The sequence below is a fragment of the Myotis daubentonii genome, chromosome 4 (assembly GCF_963259705.1).
Source record: "Myotis daubentonii chromosome 4, mMyoDau2.1, whole genome shotgun sequence".
NCBI classification, from domain to species: Eukaryota; Metazoa; Chordata; class Mammalia; order Chiroptera; family Vespertilionidae; genus Myotis; species Myotis daubentonii.
Genome location: NC_081843.1, coordinates 10,867,371 through 10,894,036, shown reverse-complemented (window position 1 = coordinate 10,894,036; position 26,666 = coordinate 10,867,371). Strand labels below are relative to the sequence as shown.

Sequence of the window (26,666 nt, the reverse complement as noted above, 5' to 3'; positions counted from 1 at the left end):
GGACTGCCTTGGCCCTGGCGCCCTGGCTGCCTCATGGCCCCACGGACCTGCCCACTGGTTGTTTTGGAAGGTTGTTCTGCCGTCCTGTCAAATTAGCATATTGGTTCTTTATTATATAGGATTAGTACCTTGTTTTTCTTTTCATTAAAGAAATGAATTAAATTGAGACTGAAACTTCTCATGAATAAAAAATATTGACTCAAATTTATTGAAAATTGATTATGTTACAGGCACTGTAACAAAACATTTACATGTCATCTATAATAATAAAAGCATAATATGCTAATTAGACTGGACAGCCTAACAACCATCTGGACATCCTTCCGGACGACCTTCCGGACTACCTTCAGATGAAGCTGGGGCTGCAAGGGCCGAAGCAAATAGCCGAGGTTGCAAGGGGCTGTGAGAGCTGGATGAGGCTGTGAGGGGCTGCAAGGGCCAGCCAAGGCAGCTGGGGATGCGAGTTCCAAGCATTTTGCACAAATTTTGTTCATCGGGCCTCTAGTATAATATAAATATTATTTGGAAATTACAATTATTGACTCAGAGGAGATTAAAAATGGGGGTGGAGTAAGTGGATGCTGCACAGACAAACTGGAATTACTAGGTGTACTGGTTAATTACTAGGTGTAATGGATTTTTTTCAATAGATGGAGTTACACATATGGGGATATATATGCAATTTGATATGTATGCTATTTTGTTGTATTGACTTCATATGTCAAATTTGCTGAAGTTGTTAACATCATAGATATTTTTACACTTAAAAATATTGAATTTTGGCCGAAACTGGTTTGGCTCAGTGGCTAGAGGGTTGGCCTGTGGACTGAAAGGTCCCAGGTTCGATTCCGGTCAAGGGCATGTACTTTGGTTGCTGGCACATCCCCAGTGGGAGATGTGCAGGAGGCAGCTGATCGATGTTTCTCTCTCATCGATGTTTCTAACTCTCTATCTCTCTCCCTTCCTCTCTGTAAAAAAATCAATAAAATATATTTTAAAAAATATTGAATTTTGTGCCAAAAAAAAGAGCATTTGTGGAAAGTTATAATTCATTAATTTATTTTGAAGAAAAGTGGTGCTGAATACTTAGGGAAGCTTATGGTGAGCATGCTCCATCTCAAGATACTTGTGAACGCTGGTTAAAAAGCTTTAAAAGTGATGATTTCGATGTGATAGACAAAGAATGTCTGGGTCAACCGAAAAAGTTTGAAGACCAACAATTACAAGCATTATTGGATAAAGATGCATGTCAAACTAAAAAACAACTTGCAGAAAGATTAAACCTTGCTCAGCAAACAATTTCTGATCATTTACAAGCAATGGGAAAGATTTTCAAGAAAGGAAAATGGGTGCCACATCAACTGAACGAAAGACAAATAGAAAACCGAAAAGTCATCAGTACAATGTTGCTGCAGTGATGAGAAAGAAAGTCTTTTTTGCATGGAATTGTGACTGGTGATGAAAAGTGGATTTATTTTGAGAATCCCAAATGCACAAAACCATGGGTTGGTCCATGTCAACCATCAACATCGACTGCAAGGCCAAATCACTTTGGAAAGAAGACAATGATCTGCATTTGGTGGGATCAGGAAGGTGTGGTGTATTATGAGCTTCTAAAACCAGGTGAAACTGTTAATATTGATCGGTACTGACAACTACTAATCTGTTTGTACCAGGCTTTGATCATGAAACGACCAGAATGTTTCAGAAGACACGGCAAAGTAATTTTCCTTCATGATGAAGCACCATCACACACTTCAAAAGCAGTTAAATACACTTTAAAAGATCTTGCCTGGGAAGTATTAACCCACCCGCCATATTCACCAGACCTTGCTCCATCAGATTACCACTTGTTCTGATCGATTGCACACTCACTTTCTGAGCAGTACTTCAAAACATACGAAAAAGTGGAAAATTGGGTCTCTGAATGGTTTGCCTCAAAACAAGAAAAGTTCTATTGGGAAGGTATCCACAAATTACTTGAAGGATGGGGATATGTGTAGCAATGGACATTACTTTGAATAAAGCACTTTTGATGTTTCTCTTGAAATTATGAGGTTTTTTTTTATTACAAAATCCACCATTATTAACTGCTACACCTAGTAGAAATAAAATACAGAAAAACTGCCTTAATAATCAATGTATGACTCGCTAGAGAGAACCCTGATAATGGAGGACCAAAAGTGGAGACTGCATAGAGACTGGTAGGAGGGGCAGAGTGGAGAAAGATTTGGCCGGGCATCCACGGATAGCAACTGGAGTTCCCGAGAGATATCTCAGCTGTGGGGTTTGCCAATGAGAGCTCTGGGTTCTAATCACCAAGCTGTCCTCCCACCCCCCTGTCCCTGTAAAGAGCACCAGAACTGAGAAGGGTACCCACATAACATCTGGGTGAAAAGCACTGGAGTTGCTGTCTGCCAGGAAGACATGGTGGAAATTCAGGCACCCTCTTAAAGGGCCAACACACAAAATTCCCTGTGTAGCCACCTACTTTGTGCTCAGGCAGAGGGAGGGCAGAGTGGACTGGAGCTGTGGGAGTAGAAGCCAGGATCAGGGGCTCTGGGGTTAGAGCTCAGAAGGAAGACACCATGGTTTCCTGTGCTGAGTCAGTCCCCTATGCAGCAGAGGACATCTTTCCCACACGGACATTTGCTGTACAGCAGGCTTTGCCTGGGGGTGGACAGTTGACCCACCCTATTGAAAAACACCTTGCTCCACAGTGCTGAGTTCCTGAGGTCACTTAAGAGGCTAAAAATAATAGTTAGCCTCCAAGTAGAAGCATCTGCCCCACCCTGTTAAAAAAAACCTCTTGCCACACCTGGTGACAATTGCCTGAGGGCAATTCAAGTCAGAATCCTTTCAGTCTGCAGGCAGAGGCTGTCTGGAGGCTTTAAGTCTTTGCCTGATCTAATTAGTTAGAAAAAGCATTTGACACAGTTCTGCACTAGAAGTTGAGAGGCATAGCAGATGTACTTAATACAGTGACAAACCCAAACACACAGCCAAAAGGAGGAGACAAAGAAACCACCCCCAAAAGAAAGAACATGAGACTTCTTCAAAAGAAGAGATAAATGAAGCACAGATAAGAAATTTATCTGAAACAGTTCAGGGTAATGATGGTAAAGATGCTCAACACCATGAAAAAAAGGTACAGTAACTCTGACTCTGAAAACAGAAATAACAAATGACATACACAAATAAATAACACCTTGGAAGGAATACACAGCAGATTGGGGGAAGCTGAGGATGGAATAGTGAATTAGAAGACAGAGTTGAAAAAAAATCACTCAATAAGAGAACCAACAAGAAAAACCATTAAAAAACAATAGAACAGCTTAAGGGAACAGTGGGACAACATGAAACTGAAGCATAGTTGTCCCTCCTTTGGAGAAACTGCTGTTATTCTTAGTCTCTTATTCTGTAGGTCAACTCTGTTATTTTTAGACTGTAGAATAACTTTTTTTTTGCTTGAATAATATAAAAGATAAACTTAACTGTCTGACCTTGCAAGCTAGCCATCTGAAGGGACTGATACACTGATACTGATAATAATTCCCATATTCTCATGCCAAGTGTTTGTTCATCCAAGGTTACAGGTGTCTATATAGCTATGTACTCAAGGTTACAAATTGTCTGTACAGATATGACAGGTGTTTGTTAGATATGACATGTGCTCAAGGTTACAAATTGTCTGTAAAAATAACTTACACAAGGGCATAAAAGAATGTAAAAAGAAAATGCTTCCTCCTTTGGGTGTTCAGAATATGACAGAGGTAATCTGCTCTGAACCTGAGTGCAATAAAGATGCCTCCTAACTAACTGGCTTATTAACGCGTCTTGTCCAGCTCACTGATTTGTGATACAGCAAAATGTAGCAATGTTCACATAGTAGGTGTGCCAGAAGAGGCACAAAGGGAGGAACTGACAGAGAACATGTTTGAAGGAATAATGGCAGAAAACTTTTCTAACCTGGTAAAGGAAAAAGTCACACAAGTCCAGGAGGCATAGAGAACCCCAAGCCAAAATAACCCAAATAGGACCGCCACCAGACACATCATCATTAAAATGCCAAAAATTAAAGACCAAGAGAGAATCTTAAAGGCAGCAAGAGAAAAGAAAACTGTTACCTACAAAGGAGTTCCCATCAGGCTGACACCTGATTTCTCATCAGAAACTCTACAGGCCAGACAGGAATATCATGAAGTACTCAAGGTAATGGAAAGCTAGGATCTGAGACCAAGATTACTATATCCAGCAAAGGTTTTCATTCAAAATAGACGGTTAAATGAAGAGCTTCCCAGTGGGGGTAGCGGGAAGGCTGAAGGAGTACATCACCCCTAAGCAGTACCTGTACATTTCGCTGTGAGTTTGTGTGTCCGTGCCCTCTTGCAAAGGGCTTTAGAGGCGATCTCCCTAAGAGTGACTCCCAGGAGTGAGGGAAAAGGAGACAATATGTGCTTCTTCCTTACCCCCAGGTTGAGCCCCTTCTGCCCCTGCTGCTCCAAGCCTGTGATGTGCCCCTGAGGGTCTGATCCGAAGGATGGATGAAGTGAAGGGTAAGTTCATAGAACCCGACGACCAGGTTGGGGGAGAAGGTGGGGAAGACTCTGGTGGCAGAAAGAACTTAAAGAGTGTGGAGGGGGAGTTTTTAGGGAGGACTCTGGGCCCTGGGAGAAGGGCTGGAAGACCCTGGATGCCAGGGAAGGAATGCATGGGTGGGTGCACATGTGACGAAGCTGAGGGGTAAGACCCCTACGCCCCTGGCCCCTCCTAGGAATGAGGGACGGGGCACCTCTGGAGAAGCTGGGAGAGTCCTGTGGAGCCCGGTCCCTGGAGAGCTGGTCACTCCCTTGCCCACCCCGGGCCGAGGCTGGGACCCAGCTGAGGCAGGTGCCTGGGTGCTCAGAGCATCACTCCCGGAACTCTGGGTCCTGGACATTGACTGGATGTGCAGGGCCACCTGGGAACACTGGGGTGTGTGCGGGAGGCAACAGGAGCGAGAATCAGATCCTGTGCTCTCTCCAGGGGGAGTGGGGAGAGCAAGGAGGGACCGCATTCAGCACAGGTTCATGTACATGATGAAGGCACAACGCAGGAGCACCCTGATGTCGATGTCAGCACTTTATTATCTTCAGCCCCAATCTGAGCGCCCGCCTGGGCATCCAAAGGAACAAGAGCCTTGGAGGCAGGGTAGTGACTGTTGTTCACTTAAAAGAACAGAAATGCGGGAATGCTGGCCGTCCTGGGCCCTTCCCCATCATCCCTCAACATCCCCCCTCGCCCCGCGATGTGTGGGCACCGAGACAGCCAGGGTGTGCCCAAGGTCACACTCAGAAGGGATGCTGAATTTACTGCCGATGCATCTGACCAAACTCCCTTTCCCGAAGTTCACTCCTTTTGATCTTGCCAGTGACGGTTTTGGGCAGCTCAGGGACAAACTCCACCTGGGTGAGGAGAAAGCAAACCATCCTGAGTCCTGCTGTCACTTCCTACCAGTCCCCACTCCTCCCTTCACCCTGCATGTCCCCCATACAGGCTGCAGCAGGCGGAGGCCTCAATGGTGGGGCCAAGTATGTCAGGTCCTCCTCCTGACCCCCTGAAGCTGCCTGCAGCCCTGTGACGCGCTCTGACCAATGAAATGTGGGGGAGTGAAGCGTGCCACCTCTCACAGGAGAGTCGGAACCTCTGTGTCCCTCTCTGACAGCACCTGGTGGGCATGTGGCTGTGGGGTTCTTTGTTACAATAACATGGTTTCCAACATGGGGCACATGCCCCACAGGGGGTCAATATGATTTTTAAGGGGAGCAACTGGAGAATGAGTTACCAACAGTGAATTTTTTCCATTTCTTATGGTTCTAGGGGCCTCATATACAGTATATAAATATATATTGTGTCATAGCTATGCATTTCAGTTCTCCATTATGTTTTAAAACTTTAGTTGCTATTTTTTCACATCACTTCATATTATTATTATTTTTAACAATTTCTTAGTGATTTCTTCTTCAGTACTTCAACTGTCCTTTTGTTCTTTTATTTTTCTCTTTCATGGGTGCCATGTTCTTTGGAAGCTTGTTTAGACCAAGTTAATGGCCTTTTAGGCTTCCTTCACATGAGTAGGAGCTCACTTTTCGAATAATAAGAATTATATGTCACAAGAGGGACCTCATGATTTTAGAGATGCTTAGATGGGGCATGGTCCAAAAAAAACGGTCCTAACTGGTACGCATCCCTGTTCTATCTAGGAGGCAGCAGAGCCTGACATTAAAAGCAGGAACGCTGCTGCTGTTGGAGCCACATGGTTTGAGCTCTGCCTGTATTAACTCTATTCTCTGAGCCTCAATTTCAACTCCGTAAAATACATGATTAGACCATCTTAGGCTGCGGAGAGGATGAAATGAAATAATAATGCACATGAAGCACTGAATCCAGGGCCTGGCACAGGAAGTAAATATTCAGTAACAGTTAACTAGACAGCTTTACAAGATGCACTGACTATAAACATTCAGACAATGTAGGAAATGTTAGCTGTTGGCATCGGTATCCTTTCAATCTTTGTTTTTAAACAAATACAATGATATTATGCATATTTTTTCATGGCCTGCTTTTTGTCTTAATAATATATTGTGGTACTATTATGTTAAAAATAAAAATCTACATCATTTTCACTTACACGATAATATTGCTTTTAACACATCATTCAATAATTTCTCTATTGGATATTTTTGTTATTTTTACACAATAGTTAAAACAAATGCAGCCCTGGCAGCCTGGCTCAGTGGTTGGAGCATCAGCCCACAGAGCGAAGGGTCTCGGGTTTGATTCCAGATCAAGAGCATGTACCTGGATTGCAGTTTCCATCCCAGGCCCCAGTTGCGGTGTGTACGGGAGGCAGCCAATTGATGTGTCTCTCTGCATCAATGTTTCTCTCACTCTCTCTCCCACCCTCCTTCTCTCCCTCATTTCCTCCCTTCCTTCCACTCTTTTTAAAATCAATGGAAAATATATCCTTGGTGAGGACTGACAATAAATAAAGATGTAAACAGAAAAGCAAATGCAGTAGAATAGAAAGAATATGAATGAACTGCCACAGATGAGATTTAAAATGGCGGCAGAGGAAGTGGGTGCTGCACAGATATGCTCCCAGGAGCAAACTGGTATTACAACTAAAATGCAGAAAAACTTCCTGAATAATCAACAGAAAACTCGCAGGAGAGAACCCTTATATCTGAGGCCCGAAAGTGGAGACCGCATAGAGACTGTTGGGGCGGGGGGCGGGCAGAGGCTCGAGAGGGCTGGCTGGGCGCCCAAGGACAGCAACTGAGGCCCCGGAGAGATAGATATCTCAGCTGTGGGGGTGCCACTGAGAACTCTGGGGTATCTTCCCCAAGCTGGGCTCCTCAGCTGAGAGATCCTAACTGAGGAGGGTACCCACATAACATCTGGCTGTGAAAAGCAGTGGAGTGCTGTCTGCCAGGGAGTAACAGCTGAAAATTCAGGCACCCTCTTAAAGGGCCAACACACTAAATTCCCTGTGGAGCCACCCACCTTGTGCTCTGGCAGAGGGAAGGTGAAGTGGACTGGAGCTGTGAGAGCAGAACCCAAGACCGGGGACTCAGGGAATAGAGCTCAGAAGGCAGACACCCCAAGTTTCCTGGGCTGAGTCATTCCCTCAAGGGGACACCGTGCCCACATGGACATTTGCCTCACCTGGAGGGAGACAGTTGATACACCCTATTGGAAAACACCTTGCCCTCAGGGGAATGTGCAGCACGTTTTGGGGTCCGACCCAGAATAGAGGTGCCATCCCACTCAGTTGGCTGCATCCACCCCTACGCCGAATTGCTTCTTCTGCAGAGAAAAATGCTCGTTCTATGTTCGGTTTCAGCATCTCCCGGCCACCCCACCAGACTTGGGGCAGCAGAGCTTGGAAGGGCTCAAGCATCAGCCCCACTCACCTTCCTCGGGTACTTGTACGGGGCTGTCACTGCCTTCACGTGCTCCTTCAGCTCCTTGGCGAGCTGGTCCGGGTCATGGGACAGAAACTGTGGGGTCAGGACAATGAAGGCCTTCACCACCTGCAACGCAGAACCAGAGCCGGGGCTCAGGGTGAGTGCCACCCAGTTGCCCGGTTTAAAAGTAAGTGTTAATGCAATGAATGGCAAAGCAAGCTGACACCTGAGCCTTTGCAAAAGGTCAAGACCAGGTTCAAACACAAATACTTCCAATTTCTCCTCTTTCCCTTGAAAAATTACTTAACCTCAAATTCCTTCTCTGTGACATCCGCAGAGTACAGGCTCATCCCGTGGAGCTGAACATGGTGGCCTTACGTTCAGATTCCATGAGATGATACACATAAAACATGCACCCAGTGTAACTTTATTATTACCCCCAGCATCATTGTTTTCATCATCATTTTTACCTCTAATGTACGCACAGTTCTGTGCCTGGAACCTTGTGGGCATTTAATAATTGTTGGTAACTTATTGGTCTTATTGTTTTTATTTTTAAGTAGTTGTTGACTCTTTTTTTTAAATGCCTATTTATTGATTTCAGAGAGGAAAGGAGGGGGAAAGATAGAAACATCAATGATGACAGAGAATCATCACTTTGCTTCCTCCTGCAGGCCCCCTACTGGGGATCTGGCCCCCAACCTGGTATGTGTCTTGACCAGGAATCAAACCTGTTCCTGGGTCGACACTCAACCACTGAGCCACACAGGCTGGGCTGAACTTATTGCTTTTATATTGTTATTTATGTCCCCATTTAATTGCACGGGGCCTTGTACATAGTAGGTGCTCAATAAATCCAATGAATGCATTGGAAACAGAGTGCTCAGATTTCCATCCTGGCTCCACCACAGTGCAATCCGGGCAACTTATTTAACTTCTGTGTGGTGTCTCTTTGTCTATTAAAAGGTATAATAAGTAAGAGTCTCTAACTCAATAGGTTGTTGTGAGGGTTAAATGAGCCAGCTCACCCAGTAGCTAGTCAAGATGTCACGGATGATGCCACAGTGCCTCCTGCTGCCCACATGGTGTAAGGGCGCTGCACGCACCAACTGCTCTGGAAGTTTCTTCTGCACCAGCCTTCCAGTGCCCACACGCAGACCCCATGACCTCCTGTCCTGCTCCTCACCTGCCCTCGGATCGGGTCCGGGCTGCTCACCACAGCTGACTCAGCCACCGCCGGATGCTCAGCCAGGGCGCTCTCCACCTCTGCCGGCCCAATGCGGTACCTGGGGGACCAAGGGTTCCTGCTCTGGGTCTGAGCAGATGCCAGGGCTGAAGTGACCCTGGGCCTCCAATCCCATGTTTGGGAGTCACAGCTTTCCTGGGCACAGAGGGAAACCTTCACGAGAGTCAGAGGCCTGTGAAAAGGCTCTGCAGTGGGACCAGGATGTGAAGACCTGGGCATTCCAGGCTCAGATGCTCCCAGGTCTCCCCTCACTGCCTCTGGTGGGCGGATGGGGGTGGAAGGCTGTCCTCCTGGGGCTGTGGGTGTGGCACCAGGAGCTTCCCAGCAGGACTCTTACTGTACTCTTGGGAGCCTCAGACTTTGTCTTAAAGTTTAGAGAGATTCTGTCTCACTACATCAGCATCTCATTTAGAATCTTAAAAAGTAAAACAAACTTAATTTCCCTGATGCATCCAAGGGAAGTTGTTACTTGTGTCACTTTTTCTCCCTACATCACCTAAGCGGTAGGAACAACAGATGGGGAGCCGCACTGCCTCGGTTCAGATCTGGGCTTCTCCCTGCACTACCTTGGGAACTTTCAGCAACTTAGTTCACTGGTCAGTGACTCAGTGTTCTCATCTGTAAAACAGGCACAATAATGGCATCTACCTGGTTAAGCAAAGCACAGAGGAGTGTACTTGCACAAAGTAAGCACTCCATAAGCTTATCTGCTGCTGCTGTTGTTGTTTTTCTGTGACATGTGTCCCATTCAATTAGAGGAACACAGAGAATAATTTCCCCCAACCAATGGGGACAAAAAGGGGCTCAAATAAGACCTCCCTTCCCAACCCTATATCCCCTCTTTAAATTGCACAGTGTCTACTGTGGTTGCACTTCCAGGCCTTCTTGACCTTTATTTTGATGTTGGGGGAGATGCACAGATACCCTGGGCCAGGTCCCTGTAGACATGGCTGCATCAGGAATAGCCTGAGGGTCCCGTCCCCAGTGCATGGAGGAATGGTGAAGCAAGCTAGAGCTGCCAGGCCCCAGGTCAGCCACACCTACCCCAGGGTTTTGATGATGTCATCGTCCCTCCCCAGGAACCAGATGTAGCCCTCTTCGTCAATAGTTGCTTTGTCCCCAGTGTTGTAAAAGTCCCCACACTCCACTTTGGCTGTCTTCACTGGGTCATTCTGCAAAGAGAACAGCGCTCTTGTTAAAGGCAGTGAGGTTAAAGATATTGAGCTGCAACCTTGGGCTCAGATCTGGGTTTGAATCCTGCTTCTCATTCCACTAGGCACCTGTGCACGTTTTGTAAATCTCTCTGAGTCTGTTGGCTGTACATGCAAACACTCAATGCATGCTACTGGTCAATAATGCACAGAACACACTGACAATTGATATTAATATAACACAGTAGCTGAATAGATGAAACATGTCAATAAACATTTGCTAAATGAATTTTCTTCCCCATGTGGGTCTCATCTCATTCTCAGAGAAAGTCTATAGGGCCCTGGCCAGTGTGGCTCAGTTGATTGAGCATCATCCCATGTACCAAAAGGTTGCCAGTCACTTCCTGATGAGGGCACATGCCCAGGTTGTGGGCTCAGTCCCTATTAGGGGGCATGAAGGAGCCAGCTGGTCAATGCTTGAGGAAATAATGGCAGAAAATATCTCTAACCTGGTGGAGGAAAAAGTCACACAAGTTCAGGAGGCACAGAGAACCCCAAGCAAGAAGAACCCAAACAGGCCCATAACCCAACACATCTTAATTAAAATGCCAAAAATTAAAAACCAAGAGAGAATCTTAAAGGCAGCAAGAGAAAAGCAAACTTTTACCTACAAAGGAGTTCCCATAAAGGTGACACCTGACTTCTCATCAGAAAATCTATAGACAAGAAGGGAATAGCATGAAGTACTCAAGGTAATGGAGAGCAAGGATCTGAAAGCAAGATTACTATACCCAGCAAGGCTATCATTCAAAATGATGGTCAAATGAAGAGCTTCCCAGACAAAAAGAAAAAAAAAGGCCAAAGGAATACATCACCACCAAGCCAGCATTACAAGAAATGTGATAGGCACTGCTGTAATGAGAAGGAGAAACAGAGAGAGAAACCTACACATACAGAATTAAATTGGCAATAAATAAGTACCTATCAATAACCCTAAATGTAAATGGATTAAATGGTCCAAACAAAAGGCACAGGATAACTGAATGGATAAAAAAATATGAGCCAACTATATACTGTCTGTAACAGGGGTGGGCAAACTTTTTGACTCGAGGGCCACAATGGGTTCTTAAACTGGACCGGAGGGCCGGAACAAAAGCATGGATGGAGTGTTTTTGTGAACTAATATAAATTCAAAGTAAACATCATTACATAAAAGGGTACGGTCTTTTTATTTTTTAGTTTTATTCATTTCAAACGGGCCGGATCCAGCCCGCGGGCCATAGTTTGCCCACGGCTGGTCTATAAGATTCCCACCTCAGAACAAAAGACATACACAGGATGAGAGTGAAGGAATGGAAAAAAAGTTTTCCATGCAAATGGAAAGGGTTAAAAAAAAGTGGGAGTAGCAATACTCATATCTGACAAAATAGACTTCAAAATGAAGGCCATCACAAAAGACAACCAAGATCACTACACAATACTAAAGGGATGGATCCAACAAGAGGATAGAACCATGGTAAACATATACGCACCCAATACAGGAGCACCTAAATATATTCCAAAAACTGCTAGAGGACTTTAACGGAGAGATTGACAACAATGCAGTCATAGCAGGGGACTTTAACACCCTGCTGACTTCACTGGATCTTCCAGACAAAAACGTGACAAGGAAACAGTGACTCTAAAGGACACACTGGATCAGATGGATTTAATTGATATTTATAGACTATTTCTCCCCAAATCAGCAGAATATACATTCTACTCAAGTGCACATGAATCATTCACAAAGATAGACCACATGTTAGGACACAAAACAAGTCTCTACAAGTTCAAGAAGATAGAAATCATATCAAGCAACTTCTCATATCACAGTGGAATGAAATTAGAAATCTACTACAGTAAAAGCACCCCCAAAACATTCAAACACGTCGAGGTTAAGTAGCATGTTATTAAACAAAGAATGGGTTACCAATGAAATCCCATATAATAAAGAGGTAATATGTAAATTAGCCCTCGTGCCCTCACAAGATGGCTGCCTAGGACCAGGCTGGCAGGGGGGTTAATGAGAGACAACCAAAGGACTCAACAAGAAGGCTGAGTGGGGCAACAAGGCTGGCAAGGGTTTAGTAAGGGACGACCAAACAACTGAGCAAGCACGCTCTGTGGGGAGACCAGGCCAGCAGGAGGGGCAGTTGGGGGTGATCAGGTCAGCAGGGGGGGAAGTTGGGCACAACCAGGCCATCAGGGGGACAGTAAGGGATGATTAGGCTGGCAGGGGAGGCAGTTAGGGAAAACCAGGCCAGCAGGAGGGGCAGTTAGTGGCGATCAGTCTGGTGTGTGTAGGGGGGAGTTAGGGGTGACCCGGCAGGCAGGCAGGTGAGTGATTAGGAACCAGCAGTCCAGGATTGTGAGAGGGATGTCCGACTGCAGGTTTAGGTCTGATCCCCAGGATTGGGCCTAAACCTGCAGTCAGACATCCTCCTAGGGGCCCCATATTGGAGAGGGTGCTGGCTGGGCTTAGGGGACCCCCCGCCCCCGCCATGCACGAATTTTGTGCACGGGTCTCTAGTCAAGAAATAAATTTTAAAAAACTTACTGGAAACAAATGAAAATGAACACACAACAACCTAAAATCTCTGGGACACAGCAAAAGCAGTCCTGAGAGGGAATTCATAGCCCTACAGGCATACCTCAAAAAACAAACAAAAAAATTACCAATAAACTATTTAACCCTTCAACTTAAAGAACTAGAAAGAGAACACCAAGAAAAACCAGAGTAAGTACAAAAAGGGAGATTATAAAGATTAGAGCAGAAATAAATAACATAGATAACATTGAAAAAATACAAAAAATTAATGAAACCAAGAGCTGGCTCTTTGAAAAGATAAAGAAAATTGATGAATGGTTTAGCCAGTGTTTTTTACTGTTGGTTGATAGTATCACATGAGGAGCAACGTCCCCCTGGAGGCCAGAGTGATGACAACAGTGAAACCAGGAGAGACCCTCTGATGGCTGTTCTTTGGGAGAAAGGAGGTGGAATCTGAGATCAATTTCAGGTGTGCCCACCCTTCCAGGGCCCATCTGGGAAGCTGAGAATTTCCTCTGAGTGGCCTCCACTACCCTGGGAGGGCTAGGGGTTATCGGGTCAGTTTCCTTAGAGCCCATCACAGGTTCTGTAATCCCTGGATTTCCCATGAGGCCTTGGGGCTGAAAGACATGGGTTTAAATCTTAGATCTGCCGTTTATTTGTCATGGGGAAACACATGACTACTAAGGTCTGCAGGCGGTTTGTCTGAGAAGTGGGGGAGGGGAGGCCTCAGGAGGCTCAGGACAGTGACTAGGTTTGTTCCCACCCTGTTGGTAAACTGGATGGTAGGACGTGAACCCAGCCGAAGCCGGCATTCTAATCATCAGCCCCAAGTCCGATGATCCCGAAGCCAGGCTTCTCTATCCCATCAGTGCCACATGGGTTAGGAGGGGAAAGGCTGTGAGCTTTGGGGGAACTAGACCTGGCTTCACTGAACTGGGGCACATAACGGAGATGGGAGGAGTCTCAGGATGCAGAGTTGAGTCCCCTCCCTTCTCGCTGCAGGGGTGCCCGGGACAGGGAGTGGCAGGCGGGCGCCCTCACCTCATACAACATGAACAGGCCAATGGGCTTGGTGGGCTTGATCCTGATGCCAAGGTTGCCCTCAGTGTTGGGCGGCAGGATGTTGCCCTCGTCGTCGATGATCTGGAGCAAGAGGTGTGTGAGTCCCCCTGCAGGGCTCCCAGCACTCCTGCCCACCCAAGCTCTGCCTGGCCTATGCGTGTGACACCAGTGGGGACCATGGGGAGGTCCCTGGCAGAAAACAGGAGGAAGCTCTCAAGTCTTTGAAATCAGCAAGTCACGGGTGTGTTTGTTTCCTGGTACGTGGACATTGCATGTGTCTTCAAGCTACAAAACAGGGGTCAGGACAAGCTAAAAGCCCCAGAGGGTGGACAGAGCTGCCGGCGCTCCTCCAGGTCCCGGGTGCCACGGCTGTGTGTGCAGCTTCGGCTGGCACGGTGAGCTGCACTGAGGCCCACTGTACTGAAACCTCCCAGGAAATCAGAGGTAACAAGGAGAGGAGGAAGGACACCGTGGGCAGAGGGCACGGCTGCTTCTGCCGCCTGGTGTCACAGGGGGTCTGTTCCCAGCTGAGCCCTCAGTGGTCCCTGGCCCCGCCTTTAGCACCAAACCTGGACGTCGAAGGGTGGGATGGCTTTCCCCATGGAACCGGGCTTGACTGGTGATCCCCGGGGGGTGCCGCAAGTCAATCCCTGTGCACAAAAGGAAGAGAATACCAGTGGTCAAAGGGTGCAGGCGGATCACATACACAGCACACCTGCTCACAGAGGTCATGGGACGCTGCTCATAGAGCCTGTGGGGAGCTGGAAGCTCTGCATCCTGGGCCACAGGGTCCCGGGGGGAGGCCGAGAAAGGAGCAAAGGGCTGAGCTCGGGGCTGTGGGCGGGTTGTGGGTGGGGGAGTGCCCACTGCACGCCAGGCTTGTGTCCATTTGACCAACACTTACTCAAGACTGCAGCTGACAGGCTCCCTGCCCCATCTGCCCTCGGGGCTGCGCTGAAATCACTTAGGTTGCTCCTCTGCCACCACTCCCACCCCACTGCCCTCCTGGTGACCTCTGCCTCCTTCCTGGTTCTCTGAAGCTACCATCTGTCCTAGAGCGAAGGCTTCACAGTCAGAAGATGAGGTAATGCCCTGGGTCTCTTCTGTCAGAGGGGTCGAGCCGGCACCCCCTCTCAGAGCCTGGGGGGTGGGAAGCTGCACAGGCCACACCCATGAGCTCACCTGGCTCCTCAGGGCAACCAGCCCAGACTCAGGCCCCAGGAGAAGGCGTGGGCGATCCTCCTTCAGTGGTACTTTCCCCCCATTTCTGTTGTCGCCAACAGGGCATTATACTGACTTTTGCGGGTGTTTCCCTCCATAGAAAACAAGCATCTGAGCATAGAGACGGCCCCTTGGGCTCTGCACCCCTGACACCTGGCGCACGACCCCCCACATCAGTGAAGACAGTGGGCCGGCCCTGGGGGATGTGCAGGCTGGGCACAGCCCGGGGGGGGGGGGCAAACACACCCTTCCCCTCCCCTCGCCACCACCCGCAGGGTCAGCATTCTGTTCCCAGTTTGGACACTGGGAAGCCCAGCTTCTGGCGGGGCCCACCTATGCCTATGGGCTTGAAGCTGCCATGGGCGATGCTGAGAGGGACTGACACCTGAGCTCCTGGGAGTGGAAGGCCTCCCTCTCCAAGCTGCTGCTCACACTTCAGGACACGGAATCGCCCACAGGTGAGCAAGCGGGTTGCAAGGGCTTTGGGAAATGAGGCCCCGGGCAGCGAGGAGGGAGTATTCTGTGGCTTCAAGCAAAGGGACGGGGGTTATGGGTGTAGCGTGTGCTTCTCTGTTCAAAAGTGAACTGGCAGCCATGCAAGGTCAGGCCTGGAGCCCTCACATTTCTCAGGCTGGAATCAGACCACTTAACTGACTAAAATAAAACTTTTCCTTTGCAAAAAAACAACACACCGTCAGACAAATATGTGAATTAGGACCAAAAGAACCTGCCCTACAGGTCCTGAGAGGAATGACTTTTTGAGCTGACAGGATAGTGGGAGGAGGGGAGAAAGGCTGTGTCAGCATCAGGGGGTTGAGGAAGCTTTGGGAGAGAGGCAGCCCCTCTTCCTACCACTGAAGCCCTGCCCTGCCGGAAGCCAATCCGCCAAGAGCCTGACTTCCTGGGCTGAGAAAGCCCTGTTCCAGGACTGTCCTTTGTCCTGTATTGGCCTCTCTTACCCTTGTGTCAAGAGGGACCCTCTTCTTACAATCCAATTGCCCATAGCTGTTGCCTGAGGTCTCTGTTCATGCTGAGGTTGAAGCCTCATGGTGGCTGGTACCATGGATCTGTCTCTCACCCAATGGCGTGAGCTGGGCCCTCCCTGGAGAAGAAACCTGGGTTCCCCAAGATATGTGATCAATGCCAGGGCCCCGCCAGCAGGCGAGGGGATCCCAAGGCAGTTGCTGGGCTTGGAGGCCACGGGGGTATAGGCTACCAAGGAGACAGAACTGACCCTCACATCACCCTGCCTGGCCCTGAAGGATGGCTGGTTAGTCAAAGACGGGTAAGATTCTTCAGGGAGGAACGACCTAAGACAGGCACAGTCGCAGAGGGGCCGGCAGGAGAGAACTTGGGGGTCAACAGAGGTGGGGCATAGATCCTCACCCCCCCAACTATGCAGGGGCTTGAACACTCGCCCCTTCTGAGGGAGGTCTCCTTCCCCCATGGCTGCTTCCTGCTTCCCACGCCCAGCTCAGATCGGGACCCAGATAACAGAAAGAGACTTGGCCCAGCTCAGATCGGGACCCAGGTAAAGACAGAGACTGGCTGACAGCAGCTGCCCTCTCACTGCAACAGGACTTGTTTCCCATTTCTACCTTGGACCACAGGGAAAGGGGCAGCTGAAGGAAAGGGCTGTGTCAGGATGCTGCCTTCTTCCCTTTCTTCTCCCTCCTTTTTCTAAACACTTCCATGCCTTGTAGTTCTTTTGCTTTATCTTCTTTTTCTCTCTACTACCCTCCATCTTCCATATCAGCTGACCCAGAGGGCACAGCTTACTCCTCCTCGGACACCGACACCACCATCAAGCACAGCCCTGATGGACCCTTTGATACAGTCCTTCAACTCGCTGATGCTTTGGGAAGCCCATCGCCAGTGACGCCGACCGCTAGCCAGACCAACAAAGACAATCAAACCAACAACTTGAGGCCAGCTGAAATCCCTTGGCTGAAGAGGCCAGCAACCTTCTACAGGAACGGGGCTCCTTGTGCGCTCCATCCACTATGTTTATAGCTATGCTTATTGTTATTGCTTGCCAGTCTTCTTCCAAGTCTTAAACAGCCCAATCTGAGAGGTGGCCACTGATTTGCATGTGCTATCATTTAAAAAATAAAAAAGGGGGAATTTGCCGGAAGCCGGTCCATCCTTGCTGCTTGACACAGTCTCTGCAGGAAAGAAACATCTGCACAGCATATGTTTCAAGGGACCTGGCGTATATGGCATACTGTTCTTAATATGTTTGCTCCCCTTAGCGCTATGTGTTTTAACCAAGGTCACCTCTCCGAGAAAGGTTGTTTCCCCAGGTAGGGATTTTCCCCTGAAGTTAGGGAGGGGATAAAACCCCTTAACTAAGTGCCAGGCGGGTAGTTAATCACTTTAACTATAAACAATCACGCTTAAGCTACATAATCTTTACTCCCTGGAATGGAGATAAGAAATGCCCTAACCTTTGCAATAGAAATTGACAGGATTAAAATCAACTGGTATAAATACAGATGTAAGACAACAGAACACAGAACCTACACACAGAACCTAGACACAGAACCTACACAGAACCTAGACTCAGAACCTACACACAGAACCTAGACACAGAACCTACACAGAACCTAGAGACAGAAGAACTTCGCTGGAGAGAACATGGCAAAAGATCCTGGACAGAAACTGGAGACAGAACCTGGAGACAGAACTTAGCGAGAGAACATGGCAAAAGATCCTGGACAGAAACTGGCCACAGAACCTAGAGACAGAACCTAGCGAGAGAGAACCTGGCTGAAGAACCTAGAGAGAGAACCTGGCTACAGAACCTGGATAGAACATGGCAAGTGAACCTGACTAGAACCTGGTGACTGAACCTGGCTGGAGAACCTAGCGAGGGAATATGGCTACAGATCCTGGCTGGAGAACCCGGAGAACCTGGCTGGAGAACCTAGCAAGAGAACATGGACACAGAACCTGGCTGGAGATCTTAACCAGAACTTCGCTGGAGATCCTGATCAGAACTTGGCTGGAGATCCTGGCTAGAGATCCTGGCTAGGCTGCTGATCAACTGAACGCTGTCTCCGTATCATTCCTTCTTCGCCGACTCCATCTACACCTTTGGGAACCCCTGGAGCTGCTGGGGTTGGACCCCAGCACTGCCCACTGCGTGCTCAGTGACACCCTTGGGGGTCACAGTGTGTGTGTGTGTGTGTGTGTGTGCACGCACGTGTGTGTGTGTGTGTGTGTGTGTGTGTGATCCCTGTGCTCCCTCCTCCCCTCCTGCTCGTGCCCCACAATCAAACCTGTGTGCTGCCCTCATACACACCCAGAGGTGAGCTTCCGGGCCCAGCTCCTGCCTGGCCCTGTGGCTGCTGCTTAGGGAGGGAGGGTGACATGGGCAGGACTCACAGGCGGGGCCTCCATGAGGCAGGAGGCACCTCCATTAACATTGCTCCTCCCGGCTCCCCTGATCCCAGGGACGCAGCCCCTGTCCTCAGACCCCTTTGGAAGGTTTTGTCCAGTAGTCATCAGCACACTGAGGTCTTGACAAGTCAAAGACTGTGTGTGAATCCTCTCTCTGCAAATATTTGGGGCCCATCAGCCTGGAACTCCAGAGCCACCCTCTGCTGGCTGTGCGCACAGTGGGGCCTGTGCACACGCTCTGGCAGATTCAGCTCCTCTGCTGGGCTGCGTGGCCCAGAGGGGCCTGTCCACCTACCGTTTCCGACTGTCCGTAGAGCTGGTGGAGCAGAAGGCCCGTCCGTTGTCGCCACTTCTCTTGCTCCTCGGGCAGCACGGCCTCCCCGCCAGTAGAGCAATGCTCCAGAGTGGGGAACCTGAGGTTTGGGGGAGACAAGGTGTCCACAGAGCTTCAGGGCAGGCCCTGGACGCTCCTACCCAGGCCCAGGAGTTAGGAGCCCATCCTCCTTTCTGCTTCCTCACTTCCTTACTTGCCGTCCGGGTGGACGTCATTCACTTCCTGTCTGTCAGTCCCTATGAACTGTTCTTCAGGCGGGGAGGGGGAGGGGTGATGATGGTGGTGGTGATAAGGCTATGGGTTCAGTTAAGGATCCAACTCATTTTGGACATAGGCCTCGTCTGAGGGAAGCTTCTATGTGGAAAGAGTGATGTTTTATAAACCATGAGGGGGTAAAGGCTAAGATTTTGGGAACACACAGGGATGGTTATTGGACTGCTCTTCCGGCCTTGGGGGAGATGGGTTATGTGAACTGAAGGGCTTTTGTGTTCCCGAGGGGAGAATGCAAGTTAGGGATTGTCAATCAATTGCATTGGTCATTAAGGAAGATTGGGCTGAGTGTGGGAAACAGGACAGGGGTCACAGGTAGCAGCCCTTTAAGAAGGCATTTTGGAGACAACAGAAAAGTCTGCTATGAGCCTGTAGCAGGTATATCCTGTACTAGGCATGCCGTATGCTGTACATTATTTCTCCTCCATTTTCCTCAGGGAAATTCCAGAAATAATACAAAAACAATCACCCAATCATAATGGACTCCCTGAAGGAAATGAGGAGAAGTGACTAAGGTCTGAGCATCAGCAGGCCCAGCTAAACTAGTTCTTGGCGATGAGGGAAGTGGCAGATTTCTGGCTCCTCTCCCCCGCCCCCCCAACACCTCTCCTGGACACAGAGTCAGGAGTGGTGGACAGGGGGCTGGTTTCATTAGGGGTGTCTTCCTCACTCATCTGGAGCTTTCTCCAAAGTAGGTAAAATTAGCAGAGTCTCCAGTGGAGTCATTAGTGATGCCCTGATTGGATTTTTACTGGGTTTGGACCAAGTTCGTCATCTGAGGAATGTTGCAAAAAGTGGCTGTCATATGAGCTTTGAAATACAGATAGAGGCAGACTCCAAGGGCATGCTGGGATGGAGGCTTTGTGAATAAATGCAAGTTGTATTTCAGAGTTAGCTTCGTAAGGGTACTTGTTTAACTCCTTGACATTTTAACTCTGTGTCTAAAAGTTATTAGGTCTGATTTTTGAAGCTGCCATTTCCATTTTAGAGTCACTAAAATATACATAAGTGCCCATTAGGTTCAAAGACAAGATTGCACTTTAGCTCAAAATTTATCTGTAAACATGGAGAAATACAAAATAAAACTATAGCAAAATGACACTACATGCATCAGATTGGTAAAAATTAGAGACTCTGACACGAACAGATGTTGCCAAAGATGTGGAACAAGGGAATCCTGCCTCCCTGCTAGTGGGCGCACAGGACGATGGGATACTTTGGAAAATAGGTGGTAGGATGCGGTGTCAGTGTGACTCAGCAATTTCTCCGAGAAAGACCCCCACACAAATGAGTGCTGATGTGCACAGGGTGAATGCGCAAGAACAGTGTCAGTCATCAGCAGCCCTCAACTGCAAACCACCCAGATGTCCATTAGTGGTAGAGCGGATGGAAGGAAATGTGGACTTTTTATAAAATGGGATATTATTCAGCAATAAACATTAGCTACAGCAACATGATGCAACATGGGCACATCTTAGAAATATAACGTTGCAAAAATAAGCTGGACATTACAGAATAATATGATTACAAAGCGCACAAGCAAGTAAAATAGATGGATTTGTTTCAGAATATTTCCATAGGAGGTAAACTACAAGGGGGAAAAAAAAGAAACAACACACAAATGTGTGAACACCATAAAAGGCAAGATAGTGAGTTCCTGTAGGGAGTTGGAGAGGTCTGAGTAGGTCACTGGGGGCTGGCAATGTTCTCTTATTGTGACTTGAATGAGTGGTTACATATTGGTTTAATTTTCAACAATTTCTGAATCCACAAATTTATGTCTTATGTTTGTTATTTCACATAAGAAAGCTTAAAAATGAAAACTTTTCATTTGGATCTGAGGCCTGCTTAATAAACTAATTAGACTGGCTGATAATAATCGCCACCAGTGTTTCTCTCTCTCTCTCTCTCTCTCTCTCTCTCTCTCTCTCTCTCTCTCTCTCTCACACACACACACACACACACACACACACACACACACACACACACACTAGCTCTCACTGTCCTCAAAGAACCAGAGATAAAACAGTCAGGCTGTTACCATCCTTGGCTGGTGATTGAAAGAAACAGAGCCAGGGGAGAGGCTGACAATGTGGAGCACAGGCAGCTGGGAAGCAGAGGCCTGTTTGCCTCACCAGGAAGCTCCAGTTTCACACCCAAGAAATGGCAGCACAGTCCCCCCAAGGGGATTAACACCCTTCCCTCCCCCTCTGGGTTGGGATTGTGTGTGGGAGGGGGCACAGGGGAGGTCAGGAACTGCCCAGTAAAGTCAAAATGGCGCAGGGGGAGGTGTGGGACCACAGAGGCTGTCAGTCTAACCTGGGAAAGATCGTTGGCTGGGGGTGGGCCCAGTGCATGCCGCTGGAATCTTGGGAAGTTAGTGGGTTGTTTTGGAAAAGCTCCTGGTTGAGACCCGGGGGTAATGCTGGCTGTCTCTCTTGCCTGGGACCCCAGTGGCCCAATTTGTTCCTGTCCCCTCCCGCCCAGGAGCAGAGGACCATGCAGGTCTGGAGGCCACCTGGGCCGGGGGAGACGTCCAGACCAAAGGATCATGAAGCAGAAACTCCGGGCATTGGCCTTTGCGTTGGCTGTTGAAGACGAGATTGGACTCTTTCCAGGGCAGGGCCCAGGGAGATGGGGCATTGGGAAGCCGGGAGGAGAACTCTATTGATGTTACCTAACAAATAAACCACGTTGCCACATCGCAAACTCCTGGGTGTGATTCCTTGGGATTCTTTCCTCCCAACCCCGTGGAAGAGCCTGTTCCCCACCGACAAGACCACAGTGAAATAGACTCCTTAAAATCCTACCCAAAGATTGTGATTACAACAGGCCATCTCTACATACCTGCCAAAATTCTCCTGCAGAATCATTCGAAATACGCAGGGCGCAGTAATGTACTGGGTGATGGGGTATTTAAAGAGTGTCTACAAGGTGAACAGAGAAAAATTTTATATTTATAGTTAAGATGAAAAATACTGGCCATAAACAACAGCAACAAAATACTGGCCAATTATTACCATTTTTATTCTGATCTCCCTTCTAAGAGAGCCCATTTATTCATTTGTTAATTCCTCCAGTATGTATATATTGAACATGCATGTGTTTATGGACTGAGGGAGTAGAGTTGATGAGAAGTAAGAGACTGATAATACAGAAGAAAGGGTATAATGGATTAAAGATGAGCAGTGAGGGGCTCCAATGGAAGGGCCTGGAGAAGAACAGGCCCCACAGTGGTGAGGGGAGGGGCTGGGACTTGAGTGGTGGAGAGGAAGAGGCAGGTCTGCGGAAGGAAAGCAAGGGTGCAGTGAGTGGAGACGCAAACAGCATGTTCAGGAGCAGGGCAGTCATTTGAAAGGGTTTATGGAGGCAACTTCAATTGTCACCATGGTGTGCTCATAACAATAACAGCAACTGCTACCAGATCCTGAGTGTTTTCAGGTGCAGGCCTCAGGGCTAGCACTTTACACACTTTGCCTGTATCATCTCATTATTCCCAACAATTTTATGAGGTAGTAATTATTAAAACACCCATCTTACAGGTGAGGAGACTGAGCTCAGAGAGGTAAGGTTACCCCTAACAATGTTAAAGGTGTGAAAAGGAGCTAGAACCATCCTATTCCAAGGGCTCTGGTTTTAAACACTTCAATAAATTCACACGCACACACCAGCTACCTGGCCATGGAGGAGCCAGGAGACCTGAGATTGTTCTGGTTGCTTTAATTTCTCAAAATGTGTATTCTGAGAGACTCACTGACTGATTCAATGTCTCACATTTGAGACCCCCCAGAGCCCAGGTTCTATCACCCTAATGGGCTTCTTCGTTACATACTCTCTTCTCAGCAGGGGCCAGCTTTTGAACCTGAAACATGAGTTTCTCTGGGAGTTTGTTGACACTGAGAGATTAGTCCTCTTACCTCTACAACGACCTTAGTGTCAAACTGGGGCAGATGGTGGATGAAGACAGTAGACCCTGCTGTCCATGGTTTAAACAGGGTCCCCACGGCAGCCATAATCCAGCCTGGATCTGACAGGCACCACAGGACATCAGAGGCCTTCAGCTGCAGTAATTTCCTGCTGACTCCAAAATACAGTGGCCTCAGCTTTGTAACCACAGGAGGATGTGACTGAGGGCTCGGGAATCTGGTTCTCAGACAGCGAGCCACCCCTCTCGCTCTCAAGTCATGTGGTTTGTGTGGGGCTCCGGACTCACTCCCACCCCAGTCCCAAAGGCACCCCAATCGGATTTCCTGGTCACATGCCACTTCAACTGGTTCAATCAGAATGATCCTTAAGGCTGGGAATACTGGAATGAAGTCTGTTGCTCTTTTTCTGGATTCACATTTGTTATTGGTACAGTTTGGGGCAATGCTGGCAGCCATCGGGGATAATAAGGGAGGGGCCTTTCTGAGAACAGCATCAGAACATAACAGAAACAGCCCGAGCCGGTTTGACTCAGTGTTTAGAATGTTAACCCATGGACTGAAGGGTCTTGGGTTTGATTCTGGTCAAGGGCATGTGCCTCAGTTGCAGGCAGCCCTGGTTGGGGTGTGTATGGGAGGAAACCAATTGATGTGTCTCTCTTACATCAATGTTTCTCTCTCTCTCTGTCTCTCCCCCTCCCACACTTTCTAAAAATCAATGAAAAACAAATATCCTCATGTGAGAATTAACTACAAAATAATAATAATAAAAAAAACAGGAGGTTGGGTGCGCTAGAAGGAGGGAGTGGGGGAAAAGGGAACATATGTAATACTTTGAACAATATACATTTAATATTTAAAAACACACACACACAACAGAAATGCTTAGTAGATAGAGAGACAGAAAATTTAATCCCGTGGCTACTCAGCTAGGTCTGAAGCATTTCTCCACCTTACTCTTACTGCTTCCGAGGGACCTCTGTGTGCATAACTCCTTGAGAAAAACTCAACTCTCCCAAGAGGAGCTGTGGCTTTGAAGAGCTCTTCTATTAGTAGGGAGGGGCCTGGAGAGCCATTCACACTCCCTGTTCCATCTCTCTGAGGGCTGTGGCACACCCACAGGAAATTACACGCTAGGGACCTCTGTTCTGAGCTTCAGACCCAACTGCCCACTGAGCATCTCTTCTGGGATGTCTCTCGAGCATCTCAAACCCACAGCATCCTAATCTCTCCTGCCTCCCGGGACTTCTCCAGTGCTCTCTGTGTTTCAGTGAATGTCATTACTGCCCAAGCTCAAAACCTGGGAGTCCACCTTGACTCTCCAGCCCCTCTTACCTCCCACATCTAGCCAGCACAACCTCCCATTTTATCTCCTAAATTTTCAGAATTCTGAACTTCCTTCTTGTCCCCAGCACCTTGTCCAAGCCACCACCATCTTACACCTAAATTATTCTAAGACCCTCTAACAGGACTTTCTAAATCTATTCTTTTTCCAAGCCATTCTTCACCCTGTAGGACAGTGATCTTTTCAAAATACAAATTGGATTAGTTCTCTCCCTTGTTAACAACCTTTCAATACACCAATAAGCTTATTGTTTTCCCCATAAGCTCAATCTCTGCACCAAAGCCCATGACCCTGTGTGCTCTGGGCCCTACTCAATTTCTCAGCTCCTCCCATCTATGCTTCCCAAACACCTGCAGCAACAGCTCCTCTCAAATCTCTGTAGTTCTTTGAGTGCTACTTTTTAAAATTTATATTTTTATTTATTTCAGAGAGTTAGAGACTGGGAAAGAGAGATAGAAACATCAATGGTGAAGAGAATCATTGATTGACTGCCTCCTGCATGCGCCACACCATGGATGGATCCCACAACCTGGGCATGTGCCCTGACCTGCCATTGAGCCATGACCTCCTGGTTCATAGGCCGATGCTAAATCACTGATCCACACCAGCTGGGCTATGAACACTACCTTTTATATCTTTTTGCCTTTGCTTGTGTTATTCTAACTACACAGAAAACTTTCCCCTTCTTTCCACCCCCATTCCTCCAGGGCTTTGCTGATCAAGTGATATCATCAGCACAGATACCCAGTGTCCACAAGACACCTTCTCTGCTCCCTGCTCCGCTTAATAAGGTACAACATGCATAGAACTTTGCCGGGGCTGAGCAGCAGACCCTGAGAGATGGATGGACAGATTACTTTGACACATGTGTCTGTGAAAGAGAAGGCTAAGGGGCTTGTTTGGCTTTAGGAACCCAAACAGCCCCGATTGCCTGCCCTGTTAGCCTTTTATTGTAACAACGGCTTGAACTAAATTTAACCTCTAGACACAATCAGCAGGGTAAATATCCAGGAGAAAGCACCTGCTTCTTCAAGGTCGGGTCTTAAAGACTAAACATAGAGATTCCAGTAAAACACCCAGGGGATTGGCCTCTTTTGGAAAAGTCAAGGCAGGGGCTGCTGCCTTCGGCAATGTCCCCCAAGAGGCTCCTGACCTTTTCAAATTCCTCCTTACAGACTTGCCAACCAAGGCCCATACTTCCCCACAGAACTTGGTCTGGTATGAATATTACTAGTTGGGGAGGAGGAAGTAGGAGGGAAAAGATGTTTAGTTTAAAATTGTTTACATGGTTAACCCAAGGCTATGTCTTCAGCATCTACAATTATTTATTTTAGGTTAAAGGCAGTGGTTTGGTTCCAGGTATTACTTCCTCTTAATGGTTCATGACTGGGAAACTCCACCTCTGTATCTGTACAGTTCACATAGCTAGAACTTTCTGTCCTCCTCCCAGCAAACCTGGAACCAGTGACAAAGACACATGGCTTGTCATTTGTGGAGCTTGCAGAATGCCTGCTGCCTCCACCCAAGTTCCCGCCACACCTGTGAAGGTGCTCAGGCAGGACCCCCTTGTCACTGGGAGGCTTCTGTCAACACATGCTTAGAAGTCCAGATCTTCGCCTCAGAGACCCTCAGTGGTCTGAACCAAAGAGAGCAGAAGGGAGAAGCAGGATGGACTCAGTTCTACTTAGAGCACCTTTCCCAACACACACACACACACACACACACACACACACACACACACACACCCCTTGCCCCAGACTGTGACCCAGCCTCTAAGTTGCTGCCCTCTTTCTTACCATGAAGGGAAGGAGTATCGCAAGGAAAGTCCATGGCTGTGTTTTGCCATCTTGGGGAAGCCGGTGGTGCCACTGGTAAAGAAGATGACCATTGGGTCCGTGGTCTTTGACTTAATACAGGTGTGATCTGGGGATGCTGATCTACAAAGGGATTGAACAGAAAAGGAGAGAAGTCAGGTCTCCTGGCTCCACCCTCAGGGTCAGCAAAAGACACAACATGAGGCTCAAAGTCAGAAACCTGGTTTGCTTGTATAGATTTTAGAGAGAGGAAGGGAGAGAGAGGGAGAGAGAGACAGACAGACACACACAGAGAGAAACATGGATTTACTGTTCCACTTATGTATGCATTCATTGGTGGATTCTTGTATGTGCCCTGA

General features: G+C 47.9%; 2 protein-coding genes across 3 annotated transcripts in view; both read right to left on the bottom strand.

Moving 5' to 3' along the window:
• LOC132232793 (acyl-coenzyme A synthetase ACSM1, mitochondrial-like) overlaps positions 1 to 26,666 on the bottom strand; it is an 86,715-nt gene that overhangs the window by 47,035 nt on the left and 13,014 nt on the right. The gene's annotated exons all lie outside the window — the stretch shown is intronic.
• LOC132232797 (acyl-coenzyme A synthetase ACSM1, mitochondrial-like) overlaps positions 5,109 to 26,666 on the bottom strand; it is a 34,098-nt gene continuing 12,540 nt past the window's right edge. The window contains exons 4-13 of the mRNA XM_059692405.1: positions 26,290 to 26,430; positions 23,143 to 23,302; positions 22,073 to 22,152; positions 18,917 to 19,034; positions 14,568 to 14,648; positions 13,978 to 14,079; positions 10,240 to 10,367; positions 9,136 to 9,235; positions 7,956 to 8,075; positions 5,109 to 5,444 (exon numbers count right to left, since the gene is read on the bottom strand). Coding sequence (XP_059548388.1) covers positions 5,349 to 5,444; positions 7,956 to 8,075; positions 9,136 to 9,235; positions 10,240 to 10,367; positions 13,978 to 14,079; positions 14,568 to 14,648; positions 18,917 to 19,034; positions 22,073 to 22,152; positions 23,143 to 23,302; positions 26,290 to 26,430 — 1,126 coding nt within the window. The 3' untranslated portion in view covers positions 5,109 to 5,348. The remainder of the gene's footprint in view (positions 5,445 to 7,955; positions 8,076 to 9,135; positions 9,236 to 10,239; positions 10,368 to 13,977; positions 14,080 to 14,567; positions 14,649 to 18,916; positions 19,035 to 22,072; positions 22,153 to 23,142; positions 23,303 to 26,289; positions 26,431 to 26,666) is intronic.